The 15,471-nt window shown below is 39.7% G+C and overlaps 2 protein-coding genes across 4 annotated transcripts in view; one reads left to right on the forward strand and one right to left on the reverse strand.

Moving 5' to 3' along the window:
• The window catches only part of SNX12 (sorting nexin 12), a 103,568-nt gene that overhangs the window by 48,830 nt on the left and 39,267 nt on the right, over nucleotides 1-15,471 (forward strand). For 2 of the 3 annotated variants that reach the window (XR_008707836.1, XR_008707837.1), the window contains exon 5: nucleotides 15,000-15,135. The gene's annotated coding sequence lies outside the window, so the exon portion shown is untranslated. The remainder of the gene's footprint in view (nucleotides 1-14,999; nucleotides 15,136-15,471) is intronic. The other variant, XR_008707838.1, reaches the window with a different exon arrangement.
• Nucleotides 2,135-2,617, reverse strand: LOC129638451 (60S ribosomal protein L21-like). The gene has a single exon (XM_055562873.1). It carries the CDS (start codon nucleotides 2,615-2,617, stop codon nucleotides 2,135-2,137), a length of 483 nt encoding a protein of 160 aa, XP_055418848.1.

The raw sequence follows: 15,471 nt of genomic DNA on the forward strand, positions 1-15,471 counted from the left end.
TTCCTTATCTCAGAGAATGGCACCACTGTTAGTTCAGTGGCCCAAGCCTGAAACCGTCATACTGTCCTCCCTCTAGTTATTCTACCACCAAATCCTTTTAGGTCTACTTGCTAAATATCTATTGAATCCATGTACTTCTATTTTCCTATTGCCTATTCCTATTCTGGTCCAGGCCGCCATCACATTTCACCTCCACTATTGCAACTATCTCTTAATTCATCTACCTGCCCCCACTTTCCTACTCCCAAAGCATTCTCCACACTATAGCCAGAGAATACTTTCTAAAACATAACCCTTCAGTGGCTTCCTAGCCCCTGTAAGAGAAAGTCCACAATTCTTTGAGTAGCTTCCAAGATCCTACATCTTGCTCCTGTATCAGCTTCTTTTATCAAAACTTTCTATCTCAAACTCTAAACCCCGTTTTCAATACAGTATACTAACGCATATATATGGAATTTAGAAAGATGGTAACAATAACCCTGTGTACGAGACAGCAAAAGACACTGATGTATAGATCAGTCTTATGGACTCTGTAGGAGAGGGAGAGGGTGGGGAGATTTGGGAGAATGGCATTGAAACATGTATAATATCATGTATGAAACGAGTCGCCAGTCCAGGTTTGATGCACGATACTGGATGCTTGGGGCTGGTGCACTGGGACGACCCAGAGGGAGGATATGGGGAGGGAGGAGGGAGGAGGGTTCAGGATGGGGAACACAGGTATACCTGTGGCGGATTCATTTCGATATTTGGCAAAACTAATACAATATTGTAAAGTTTAAAAATAAAATAAAATTAAAAGAAACAATATTGTAAAGTTACAAAATAAAATAAATTTAAAAAAATAAATTCATATAGAGAAGGGAAAAAAAAAAACAACTTTCTATCTCAAACTCTAAACCCCGTTTTCCATTATTGAGAATTCCATGCTCTCTTCCTCTTGAATCGAAACCTTCACACATGCTATTCTAGTATCTGGTTGCAAATTGGTGACCATTTGATCCCCCCACTTAAAATTCCCTATTTGTCTTCTATTAGTTTTAGCATCCAGTGATAATTATTATCTGGAGTAGCAAATGTCAACCCACTCCAGTATTGTTGCCTGGAAAATTCCATGGACAAAGGAGCCTGGTGGGCTACAGTCCATGGGATCACAAAGAATCGGACATGACTGAGTGACTAACATGAATGTATGCACAATGATCATTGTCTAAATCAGTTATATTATAAGAGGCTTCAAACTGGTAATTTTTCTAGTTCTATCATTCTTTCTACATCTATTAGCTGGAAATCTTTTGTAAAGAATTGTCTCTGACTGGCTAGGTCTATTTGGTATACTGAAACATAGTTTAAACATGATTGGCAGGATGAATATTTAATTCTTTTATGGTTATATTTTTAAACATTTTTAAAATTAGTGACTTGAAGTTTTGGACAATTTTATCAGAAAAACTAAGAGTAGTGGTTGTGTTTTCAGAGTAGCAGATTAAAAGCCTACAGAATAAATTAAGCATTATACATAAGCAATGAAAAATATAAAATATTTTTGTAATATTAGTTATTAAATGAAAATTGGATGAATTTTTGAAGTTTAACTTGAGAGAGAGAAAGGCAGTGCTAGTAGTGAAGAACCCACCTGCCAATGCAGGAGACTTAAGAGTCATGGATTTGATCCCTAGGTGGGGAAGATTTCCTGGAGGAGGGCATGGTAACCCACTCCAGTATTCTTGCTTGGAGAATCCCATGGACAGAGGAGCCTGGTGGGCTACAGTCCATAGGGTCTCAAAGAGTCGGACATGACTGAAGTGACTTAGCATGCATACGCTTAGAGGAAGAAGATGTAGGTAGATACTAACAGTGCTTTGAAGGGATCTGCGGAGTATTTTCAAGAGTTTTTAGAATTTGATGGCACTGGTTCTTATGTTTATTTATTTATTTTTATAAATAATATCTGGCAGTTTATTAAAAAATGGAGCATACTGAACAACAAACTATCTTTCATCTTTCAGGAAGAAAAGACACTAAATTTGAAAAGACATCACCCACTGAATTTGGACACAACACCTCTACTTAATTAAGAGAAACATTTGTACAGTCCAGGTCTTTATTTTTACACACATCAGGCCATAACACATCAGGCCATAAATTCATAGGGAATGGGCTCCAACAGTTTGGGTTCCTTTCCATTGGTCCTCCCAAAGTGTACTTCTCTGGGTGGAGCAGGCTGGCACTTCAGCTGAACCCAAGTCCCTTTCTCTTTGGCTTCCTTCTTTTTCTGATCATTTTCCTTCATACGTTTCAGGAAGCTATCTCGGCTCTTAGAGTGCTTAATATGCTCGATACGCACATTAATTCTCTTGGCAAGAATCTTGTCCTTAACTTGTTTGTTTACAATGATGACAACAGCATGCTGGGTAACATTGTAGGCTCTCCCAGTTTTGCCATGGCAACATTCGTGGGGCATTCCTTTTTGAACAGTACACATTCCCTTGATATCTACAATATCACCCTTCTTGTAGATTCGCATGTATGTGGCCAAAGGAACAACTCCATGTTTTCTAAAAGGCCTAGAGAACATGTAGCGGGTGCCCCTCTTCTTTCCCTTTGTGTTGGTCATTTTGGCGAATTACTGGAAGATGGTGGTTCTGGCCGAAAAGCTGGTTCTTATGTTTAATTTCACTAAGGATTTAAGCTATTTCCATTTCTGTGACTGGCATAACACCAACACTTCCCTTGTACTCAGCAACCAGGGCCCACAGTCAGGGGAAATTTTCAAGTTACAAATGGAGAGAGGCACATTTTCCCATATGCCAACTGTCAGAAGGGAATTAAAGAGGTACATGTGAGTGCACCTGAGACCAGAGTGATAAAAGATAGAAGGACTTTAATGTTTGGACTTAGGTGTGAGGAGGGACCAGATCTAGGGTAAAGCAAAATGAGATGCCTGTAGTGCCGATGCTACACTTGCTTGACCCTGAGAGTGAGTGCCTCCTTAAATGTTGTGCTGTAAGATAGTGACTTTTGAGCTCTCTCAGTGGGAAACAGTCCAGTGAGATCTGTGGAAGGACGTGGTACAGCAGTTCCTAGGTACAGTTTGAAACTGAGCAAAGACTCTAAGGCTACAGATAAGAACACAGATATTATATGATAGGAGAAGAAAGTTCAAACCAAAGTAGATTGAATATTGGAGGTCAAGAAAGGGTTCATGGAGACTTATGCTGGTGTCAGAAAGCTCTCCTCAGGCCAGAAAGTTTTAGGAGGAAGTGTGATAACAAAAAACAGGAAACAGGAGCAAAGGCATGGGGATGTGAAATAGGTTTAATGACTGTAATTTAGGGAGTAGTAGGAGATGAGGCTGGGGACTGGATTATGGAGGGCTTTATAGACCATGCTATAGATTTGAGCTTTATCTCTGGACCTTGGAGAACTACTGAAGTTTTTTTTATACTCAGAAGTTACATGGAGAGATTTGTGACTTTAAATAAATGTCTTCAAATGTACTCATAAATAAAGAGAATTATATAATGAACCTTCATGTACCCATTAACTGCTGCTGCTGTCACTTCAGTCGTGTCCGACTCTGTGCAAACCCATAGACGGCAGCCCACCAGGCTCCCCCATTCCTGGGATTCTCCAGGCAAGAACACTGGAGTGGGTTGCCATTTCCTTCTCCAATGCGTGAAAGTGAAACGTGAAAATGAAGTCACTCAGTTGTGTCCGACCCTTAGCTACCCCATGGACTGCAGCCTTCCAGGCTCCTCCATCCCTGGGATTTTCCAGGCAAGAGTACTGGAGTGGGGTGCCATTGCCTTCTGCAGTACCCATTAACTACATTCAATAATTACCAAGATTTTGCCAATCTTGTTTCAGCTATCTCTTTTTTCCTTTCTCTTTCCTTTCTTTTTTTTTAATTTATTTATTTTAATTAGAGGCTAATTACTTTACAATAGTGTATTGGTTTTGCCATACATTAACATGAATCCGCCACGGGTGTACACGTGTTCCCAATCTTGAACCCCCCTCCCACCTCCCTCCCCATACCATCCCTCTGGGTCAACCCAGTGCACCAGCCCCAAGCATCCTGTACCCTGCATCAAACCTGGACTGGTGATTCGTTTCTTATATGATATTATACATGTTTCAATGCCATTCTCCCAAATCATCCCCCCGTCCCTCTCCCATAGAGTCCAAAAGATTGTTCTATACATCTGTGTCTCTTTTGCTGTCTTGCATACAGGGTTATCATTACCATCTTTCTAAATTCCATATATATGCATTAGTATACTGTATTGGTGTTTTTCTTTCTGGCTTATTTCACTCTGTAAAATCAGCTCCAGTTTCAACCACCTCATTGGAACTGATTCAAATGTATTCTTTTTGATGGCTGAGTAATACTCCATTGTGTATATGTACCACAGCTTTCTTATCCATTCATCTGCTGATGGACATCTAGGTTTCTTCCATGTCCTGGCTATGATAAACAGTGCTGCGATGAACATTGGGGTACACGTGTCTCTTTCAATTCTGGTTTCCTTCTTTTTTAAAATTTGCTGAAATTTTTTTAAAAGCCAATCCCAGGTATCATGTTATTTCACCATACATATTCACTAGGCATGTCTAAAGTACAGACATTTTCTTATATAACAGTTATGCTGTGGTTATGCTATCTTGCTGCTGCTGCTGCTAAGTCACATCAGTTGTGTCTGACTCTGTGTGACCCCATAGACGGCAGCCCACCAGGCTCCCGTCCCTGGGATTCTCCAGGCAAGAATACTGGAGTGGGTTGCCATTTCCTTCTCCAATGCATGAAAGGAAAAGTGAAAGTGAAGTCGCTCAGTCATGTCCGACTCTTTGCGACCCCATGGACTGCAGCCTACCAAGCTCCTCCGTCCATGGGATTTCCCAGGCAAGAATACTGGAGTGGGTTGCCATTGCCCTTCTCCTTATGCTATCTTACAAAATTAATAATTCCTTAATAGTATCTAGTACCCAGTTCATTATAAAATTTCTCAGGTTATCTCAAAAGATTGTCCAACAGTTGGTTTGTTCATATAAAGATCCAAACAATGTTCTCATATTACATTTGGTTATCATCATTTTTACCTGCTTACTGACATTGCTATAGATTAAATGTTTGTGTTCCACCCCCTTCCCCAAGTTTGTATGTTGAAACCTAACCCCCATCGTGATGGTGTTAGGAGGTAGGGCATTTAGAAGATGATTATGTCGTAAGGACAGAGCCCTCATGAATAGGATTAGTGCCTTTATAAAAAAGACTTCAGAGAAATCCCTTACCCATTCCACCATGTGAGGACACAGAGAAAAGAGAGTTGTCTATGAAGAGGGGATCTTACCAGACACTTAATCTGCCAGCACTTTGATCTTGGACTTCCCTCCCTGTCTCTAGAACTATAAAAAATAAATTTATGTTATTTATAAGCTATGGTATTTTGTTATAGCAGCCTGGACAAACAGACTAAAATGAGGTGTAATTGGAGTAGGAAATGGCAACCCATTCCGGTATTCTTCCCTGGAGAATCCCACGGACAGAGGAGCCTGCTGCTAAGTCACTTCAGTCGTATCCGACTCTGTGCGACCCCATAGACGGCAGCCCACCAGGCTCCCCCGTCCCTGGGATTCTCCAGGCAAGAACACCGGAGTGGGTTGCCATTTCCTTCTCCAATGCATGAAAGTGAAAAGTGAAAGTGAAGTCGCTCAGTCGTGTCTGACTCTTATCGACCCCATGGACTGCAGCCTACCAGGCTCCTCCATCCATGGGATTTTCCAGGCAAGAGTGCTGGAGTGGGGTGCCATCGCCTTCTCCACAGAGGAGCCTGGCGGGTTGCAAAGAGTTGGACATGACTGACCAACTGAACACACACACAGACACACACACAAGTATATGGTATTTTGTTATAGCAGCCTGGACGAACAGACCAAGACAAGGTGTAATTGACAAATAAAAGTAGTATATATTTAAGGAATTATCTGGCAGTCTAGTGGTTAGGACTCCATGCTTCTAATGCAGGAGTCCAACTTTGATCACTGGTCAGGGAACTAAGAGCCTACAAAGCGCTACCAGAAAGAAAAAAAAGCATATATTTAAGGTGTACAACTTTATGATTTGATACAGGTATACACTAGGGAATATTTACGATGACCAGGGAGGATAGGGGTTAAAGGGAAAAATGTTGATCAAGGTATACAAGGTTTCAGTTATACAAGATGGTTATTATTTCTTCAGTTCAGTTCAGTTCAGTTCAGTCGCTCAGTCGTGTCCGACTCTTTGCGACCCCATGAATCGCAGCACACCAGGCCTCCCTGTCCATCACCAACTCCCAGAGTTCACTCAGACTCATGTCCATCGAGTCGGTGATGCCATCCAGCCATCTCATCTCATCTTCTGTCGTCCCCTTCTCCTGCCCCCAATCCCTCCCAGCATCAGGGTCCTTTCCAGTGAGTCAACTCTTCGCATGAGGTGGCCAAAGTATTGGAGTTTCAGCTTCAGCATTATTGTTTTTGCTTTGGCTCCATCCCTTCATTCTTTCTGGAGTTATTTCTCCACTGATCTCCAGTAGCATATTGGGCACCTACCGACCCAGGGAGTTCCCCTTTCAGTATCCTATCATTTTGCCTTTTCATACTGTTCATGGGGTTCTCAAGGCAAGAATACTGAAGTGATTTGCCATTTCCTTCTCCAGTGGACCACATTCTGTCAGACCTCTCTACCATGACCCTCCCGTCTTGGGTGGCCCCACACAGCATGACTTAGTTTCACTGAGTTAGACAAGGCTGTGGTCCATATTATTTCTTAAGCCTCTCTTAATCTAGAGCAGTCTGCACTTTACTTTTTCAAGCCATCGACTTGTTACAAAAAGTGGGTCAGTTGTCCTACAGAAAATCCCACATTTTGGATTTGTCTGTTACCTTTCTTCTGCTGTCATTTACTTTATTCCTCTATACACTCCATATTTTTCTATAATGGAAGTTAGCTTTAGAGGCTTGATTCAGGCTCAACTATTTTTTTTGTCAAGAATATTACACAAGGGTTGGTGTGTAATGCACTTTGAGTCACATCTGGAGCCTCATGTCTATTCCACTTTTAATGAGCAGGTGACAGTCTGATTCCTTCGATATGATGTTTCCCATCAACCTTTCATCTATTGATTTAATTCATTGATAATCATTAGCAGAATTAATTATTTCACTAGGAATTTCAAGGTGGTGATTTTCCAATTTTATCTTCTACATTAATTAGTTGGAATTCTTCTGAAAATAAACTTTCTCTCATCAATTACAGCTATTGAGTTACTTGTGCAGAGAGGACAGGAGAGATACTTAATTCTTTATCTTGGACTTGATTGCCAGTTTTTAGAATAAATGCTTTGTGCCCTGTTTACTTACTTTCAATGATATCCAGTGAGTTGTATGTGTCTGTTCTCGCTTTATCATTATGAACCCGTGTTTTTAAAAATATATTCAGTGAGTTTCAATTGATTGCATTCATTATCCTTTTTAACACTCAAATTGTCCCATATCTTGCCAAAATGTTACCTCCTGTATCCCTTCAACACTAGTCATTAGGTTTTCATAGCTTGCTTGATTTTTGGCATAGAGATTACCTCATATATTTCCTGCCTGAGACCTGCCATTTCTCTAAGGAGCCTTAGTTTATTTATATTTTCTTTTTTAATGATATCTTTATTCAGGTACAACTTACATACCATAAAATTCACCTATTTGAAGTATACAATTCAATGATTTTTAGTAAATTATATAGTTGTACAACTATGACCACAATCTGACTTTAGAATATTTCCATCAGACCACAAGATCTTTTGTACCCTTTGTCTGTCAGTCTCCTTACTCGTCCCTATTCCTATGCAACCACTAATCTACTTTCTGTCTCTATAGATATGCCTTTTCTATAAATTTCATATGAATGGAATCACACGCTATATAACCTTTGGCATCTGGCTGCTTTCACTTAAATATTGCTTTTTTTAAATTGAGATGTAATTCACATACCATAAAATACATCATTTTAAAGTATATAACTCAGTGGTTTTTAATATATTCACAAGGTTGTGCAATCATCACCACCATCTAATTCCAGAATATTTTCATCACACCAAAAAGAAACTGTACCGGTTAGCAGTCACTTCCAATTTTCGCCATCCCTTAGTCCCTGGCAACCAACAGTCTACTTTCTGTCTCTATGAATTTGTCCACTCTGAATATTTTATTGCAGCTGAAGATGGAGAAGCTCTATACGGTCAGCAAAAAACAAGACCGGGAGCTGACTGTGGCTCAGATCATGAACTCCTTATTGCAAAATTCAGACTTAAAATGAAGAAAGTAGGGAAAACCACTAGACCATTCAGATATGATCTAAATCAGATCCCTTATGATTATACAGTGGAAGTGACGAATAGATTCAAGGGATTAGATCTGATAGACAGAGTGCCTGAAGAACTGTGGACAGAGGTTCGTGACATTGTACAGGAGGCAATGATCAAGACAATCCTCAAGAAAAAGAAATAGGAAAGACAAAATGGTTGCCTGAAGAGGCCTTACAAATAGCTGAGAAAAGAAAGCTAAAGGCAAAGGAGAAAAGGAAAGATATACCCATTTGAATGCAGTGTTCCAAAGAATAGCAAGGAGAGATAAGAAAGACTTCCTCAGTGATCAGTGCAAAGAAATAGAGGAAAACAATAGAATGGGAAAGACTAGAGATCTCTTCAAGAAAATTAGAGATACCAAGGGAACATTTCATGCAAAGATGGGCACAATAAAGGACAGAAATGGTACAGACCTAACAGAAGCAGAAGATATTAAGAAAAGGTGGCAAGAATATACAGAAGAACTATACAAAAAAGATCTTAATGATCCAGATAACCACAATGGTGTGATCACTCACCTAGAGCCACACATCCTGGAGTGTGAGGTAAAGTGGGCCTTAGGAAGCATCACTATGAACAAAGCTAGTGGAGGTGATGGAATTCCAGTTGAGCTGTTTCAAATCCTAAAAGATGCTGCTGCTAAAGTGCTGCACTCAATATGCCAGCAAATTTAGAAAACTCAGCATTGGCCACAGGACTGGAAAAGGTCAGTTTTCATTCCAATCCCAAAGAAAGGCAATGCCAAAGAATGTTCAAACTATCACACAATTGCACTCTTTTCACACGCTACCAAAGTAATGCTCAAAATTCTCCAAGCGAGGCTTCAACAGTATGTGAACTGGGAACTTCCAGATGTTCAAGCTGGATTTAGAAAAGGCAGAGGAACCAGAGATCAAACTGCCAACATCTGTTGGATCATAGAAAAAGCAAGGGAATTCCAGAAAAACATCTACTTCTGCTTTATTGACTATGCCAAAGCCTTTGACTGTGTGGATCACAACAAACTGGAAAATTCTGAAAGAGATGGGAATACCAGATCATCTTACCTGCCTCCTGAGAAACCTGCATGTAGGTCAGGAAGCAACAGTTAGAACCGGACATGGAACAATGAACAGGTTTCAAATTGGGAAAGGAGTACGTCAAGGGTATATATTGTCACCCTGCTTATGTAACTTATATGCAGAGTACATCATGTGAAATGCCAGGCTGGATGAAGCACAAGCTGTAATCAAGATTGCTGGGAGAAACATCAATAACCTCAGATATGCAGATGACACTACCCTTATCACAGAAAGCAAAGAGGAACTAAAGAGCTTCTTGATGAAGGTGAAAGAGGAGAGTAATAAAGCTGGCTTAAAACTCAACATTCAAAAAACTAAGATCATGGTATCCAGTCCCATCACTTCATGGCAAATAGATGGGGAAACAGTAAGAGACTTTATTTTCTTGGGCTCCAAAATCACTGCAGATGGTCACTGCATGAAATTTAAGCAAAATATAGCAAAAAAAATAAAGCAAAACCATGAAATTTAAAGATGCTTGCTCCGTGGAAGAAAAGTTATGACAAACCTAGACAGCATATTAGAAAGCAGACATTACTATGCCAACAAAGGTCCATCTGGTCTAAGTTATGGTTTTTCCAGTAGTCATGTATGGATGTGAGAGTTGAACTATAAAGAAAGCTGAGCACCAAAGAATTGATGCTTTTGAACTGTGGTGTTGGAGAAGACACTTGAGAGTCCCTTGGACTGCCAGGAGATCAAACCAGTCAATCCTAAAGGAAATCAGTCCTGAATATTCATTGGAAGGAGTGATTCTGAAGCTGAAACTCCAATACTTTGGCCACCTGATATGAAGAACTGACTCACTGGAAAAGATCGTGATGCTGGGAAAGATTGAAGGCAGGAGGAGAAGGGGATGACAAAGGATGAGATGGTTGGATGGCATCACCGACTCAACAGACACGAGTTTGAGCAAGCTCCAGGAGTTGGTGATGGACAGGGAAGCCTGGCGTGCTGTGGTCCATGGGGTTGCAAAGAGTTGGACACGACTGAATAACTGAACTGAACTGAACTGAGCATTTTATATAAATGAAATCATATAATATGTCTCCTTTTGGTCTGACTTTTTTACTTAGCATAGTGTTTTCAAGGTTCATCCATGTTATGTGACAGAACTTCCTTTATTCCTTTTTATGTCCAAATAGTATTCCATTGTATGAATATACCATATTTTGTTTATCCATTCATCAATTGATGGATATTTTGGGTTGTTTCAGACATATGGTAGGTTACTCCAAGTTTAACCTTTTGAGAAACTGGCAACACTTATTTTTTGCCACTTTGCTTTTTTTAATTGAAGGATAATTTCTTTACACAATTTTGTGGGTTTTTTGTCAAACATCAACAAGAATCAGCCATAGATACACCCATGTCCCCTCCCTCCCTCCCATCTCCTTCTCCATCCCACCCATCTAGATTATCACAGAGCCCCTATTTGAGTTCCCTGAGTCATACAGCAAATTCCTATTGGCTATCTATTTTACATATGGCATTGTAAGTTTCCATGTTACTCTCTCCATACATCTCACCCACTTCCTCCTTCCCTCCCACCGTGTCCATAAGTCTGTTTTTTAGGTCTGTTTCACCATTGCTGCCCTGAAAATAAGTTCATCAGTACCATCTTTCTAGATTCCATTTATATGCGTCAGAATACAATATTTATATTTCTCTTTCTGACTTACTTCACTCTGTATAATAGGCTCTAGGTTTGTTCACCTCAGTAGAACTACTTAAATGTGTTCCTTTTTATGGCTTTTATTCTATTGTATATATGTACCACAGCTTCTTTATCCATTCATCTGTCAATGGACATCTAGTTCTAGCTATTGTAAATAGTGGTATACTGTTTTCCAAAGCAGTTACACAATTTTACATTCCCAGAAACAGTGTACGAGAGTTCCAGTTTTTTCCACATCCTTGCCAAAGCTTGTTTATTGTCCATCTTTTTGACCATAGCCATCCTATTGATTTTCCACTATATTTATCCGGCCAATCCCTACTCACAAATCAACCCAACGATTTCTTTTTTCTATTCCTGTTTACAAATTACAAAGTACTATTAAGGAAAATCCTATACTCCTGACCACTAGTTTCTCCTCCACCCAACTGATCTATTGCTATCAGAGTGATCTTTTACTTTTGGCAGGGGAGGGGGTTGCACTGAGTCTTCTTTGCACCACACAGACTCTCTGGTTGCGGTATGTAGCCACTTTGGAAAACAGTGGGTGTAGCCACTTTGGAAAACAGTTGGCAGTTCCTCAAAAGGTTAATTTCAGGTTCTGATTCCTACCTATTCTGTCTCTGAGGTTGCTGTGGTGGCTTGCCTGGATCAATTCTGTGAATTCTCTCTCTTCAGTGTGTAGCCTATTAATGTTTCTACTCTTTTTATTTGTAAGCTTGGCTTCCTTGGTGTCATACAGGTCAGGATAGCTTAGCATTCAGCCAATTGTTTTATTAGAGATTGTCTCTAAATACCTTGGGCCAGTGTTGTCTTTTACTCTTTGTCGATGGAATTGTGTGTAGGTTTGGAAGTATAGTTGAAGTTCAGGAGAGTTTAAAAAGTTTCCTTGATTTTTACTTTCTGCTGGGCCTTCTTGTGTCTCCTCTGTACCTTTGTAAGGCTTAGCATTCAAGCAGGGAAATGTAGTTAAGTAGGATCCTCTCTAGTACCTTGAGCTTGAGTGCAACCTTGTACATACATAGCATTGTAGACCCACGGGGGTATGAGGGAGTTTATTAAGCCCTACCAGGGTTGTCTTTCTCTCTGCATCTCTCTGCTAAACTTTCAGCAGGCCTGCTATTCTGTTGCTTGCCCCAACCAATGCTGTAATCTCAGGTAACTGTGATGATCCTTTTCTCTGATCTAAGGAGTTTGCTGTTATCTTCAACACCCCTGGGCATAGAAATTTTTTGTGTGTGTGCTCATTCTCATACAAGTAATTCCCCTCCAGCAGCCAAGTTGTTGGTTTTTATGATTTGACTTGCCCTAACCTTATAATATCAGCTCCAGTAGAGCTGGGGAGGGAGGTGGGAATATGAACAAGCCTCAGGCTAAAACACCATAGATTCCCACTGTTCTTAGCCAACATTTAATAGATTTTCTTAAATACTTTTAAATTTATTTTTTAATTTTGGTCTATTTCCAGAATCTTGAAATGGTTGTTTTTGACAAATCTGTACAGTTATATCATTGTTTTCATGGGGAGAAAATTAGCTGAGCCCCTCATTCTGCCATTCATGAAGTCTTGCTTAATCTATGTTTTAAAAGATCATTCTGGCACTTCCCTGGTGGTCCAGTGGTTAAGAATCTACCTTCCAATACGGAGGACATGAGTTTGATCCCTGATCAGGGAACTAAGATCCCACATACTGAGGGCAACTAAGCCCATGCACCACAACCAGAGAGTCTGTGTGGTGCAAAGAAGACTCAGTGCAGCCCCCTCCCCTGCCAAAAGTAAAAGATCACTCTGATAGCAATAGAAGATCAGTTGGGTGGAGGAGAAACTACTGGTCAGGAGTATAGGATTTTCCTTAATAGTACTTTGTAATTTGTAAACAGGAATAGAAAAAAGAAATCGTTGGGTTGATTTATGAGTAGGAATTGGCAGGATAAATATGGTGGAAAATCAAGGGGATAGGAGAATTGAGTGTGCTAGTTACTGTCAATGAAGTCCCACTGTCCATGGAATCTTTCCTAGGTAGAGAAGGAAGTGAAGTCCAAAGGGACATTGAGGCCTTTGAGAAGAGTTAAGAGCATTGATGAATCGAAGGCCTTTGGAAAGTTGAAGGGTAAATTCAAAGACTGTAAAGTGTAGGACAGGCAGAAAAACAGGTAGTTCTGAGTGCAGACTCTGGTTTTGGAGGTAGAGCCATTCCAGGTGTCACTACAGAAATGGATGGCTGAGCTGAAGAAATTAAAATAGGATATGTCATGGAGCTGTGAAGTTTGGATGTTAGATCATCAAGGGGAATAGTGAAGGCTTTCAGAATGAAAAGGGGAAAGAAAACAGTTGGTACCAAAGTCCTCAGTGAATGTCAAGGGGAGATCTGAAAGTTGACATTTAACATTAACAGGATGATAAAATTAAGCAGTGTAAACTCTGAAGAAAGAAGGGCTATTGAGTAAAACAATACTTTGGGGATCCAGTGAACAAGACATGAGATGATGTTAACTTGGTCTTGATTTATGGGAAGGGATGAATAAAGGAAAATGAATAGCTTCCAGTTAAGAAATTTGCAAGGGAAACAAAATTGGGATACCCAGAGTTAAGGAGAGGAGATAGAGACTCCTTGAATGGATGAGCAAGACCAAAAACAAGAAGGTTTTAGGAAATGGTGGATAGTTTTTTTTTTTTTGGCTTAAGCATAGGTGTGATTCAGAGTATCCGTGTGTGCATGCTCAGTCGCTTCAGTTGTGTCCAACTCTTTGCGACTCTATGGACTGTAGCCCATCAGCCTCCTCTGTCCATGGGATTCTCCGGGCAAGAATACTGGAGTGGGTTGCCATGCCCTCCTCCAGGGGACCTTCCCAACCCAGGGATTGAACCTTGTCTACTGTCTTCCTGCATTGCAGGTGTATTCTTTACCACTGAGCCACCAGAGAAGCCCATAATTTGGAGTATATTAGAAGATAATATTGTTTGAATTCAAACAATTCAAATTAGTTTGAATCTAGACTATAAATAGTGTTATTGTTAAAATTATTATTAGTTAGATGAAATACTAAGGAAACTTTTTGAAATTATTGTATTTAGATCTTAGGGAAATTTTGGAACTGATATTGGTAGCTGGGAAGCAATTTGATAACTTTAGAATACTTTGTGACAAATGGGATTTGGTGTATGTTTGATAAGTTATTAATGCCACCACTGGAATTGAAGGTGACTATAAATCATAATTTTGATAGGAATATATCCAGGAGACTGATGAGTTTTGGCCTTTTGTAATTAGAAAATTGGAGCTTTAAAAATGTATTGACTTTTTGGAATAATCTTCTTCTATTTTCTAGAACCATCTGTAATTCACTATATATAGAGGACTGTGTAGAATCTGCTTGAGTATGGGGGTTTTGATCTCAGTTGCCCTGACTGATTCTATTTGACATGATTGTGTCTATGTATAAGAAACATAGGCGTGTAGGAGAAGAGAAAATGTAAAGCAAAAATGAGTCTGAATTGTAGATGTAGAGCTCCAGCTATGAAAACTTTAAGAAGATTAACTGCTGTGATGGTAATCTGGCACATTTTCAATTCTAGCTATCATTTGTTATGAACTGAAAGAACATTGAAATAATTGGATACTGAGGTGTATAATTGCTGGCAATGGGATGGAGGAGGGGAGTTCGTTAGCTAGCAAGAAGACTTACAGCTGTTTTTATGTTAATACTGTATATTTGGCATTGGTGGTTAACAGCAGGAAAATTATTTATGATTATGCTGAGGACTTGTTATATTGATTCTACTTTGTAATAATATGAAAGAGTTTAATGGTTACTCTTATAAGATGTAATATTTCTTTCTTTTTTTTGTCATTCCAGCAGCCATCAGAAAAGAGACCACAAGAAAGCAATTGCCTGTACAGTCCTCTTCATCGTTTGTGACCTAGGATATTGAGCTCTTGGGCTGTCAGAATTCCAGTTCATGAGGCAATCTATGTCATTCTGGTCTAGCCAGGTAAGTAGTCCCTATGGACTAATTTCTTGTTCTCTGAAAAGAACAAGAAATAAAAAAACCAAAGTAGGGGAGTATGAAAAAATCTAGATATGAATCTTAGGCCCTAGAGGAGAACTTAAGGCTTGGGCCATAAGCAGCAAAACAGGTGAAGATGACCCTGGGGGTTATATACAAGTTCACTAGAGTGGAATTCATGAAAAAAATACTGGGAGAATAACGTCTGTTTTGAGACCTGGCTTGACTTCAAGCATGAAGAAACTTAGGTTGAACTGCAATAAAAATACCTATGAAGGCAAGGTTAAATAGGAAAGAAGTATGCTTTGAAGTTAAAATGGA

The sequence above is a fragment of the Bubalus kerabau genome, chromosome X (assembly GCF_029407905.1).
Source record: "Bubalus kerabau isolate K-KA32 ecotype Philippines breed swamp buffalo chromosome X, PCC_UOA_SB_1v2, whole genome shotgun sequence".
Taxonomy (NCBI): Eukaryota; Metazoa; Chordata; class Mammalia; order Artiodactyla; family Bovidae; genus Bubalus; species Bubalus kerabau.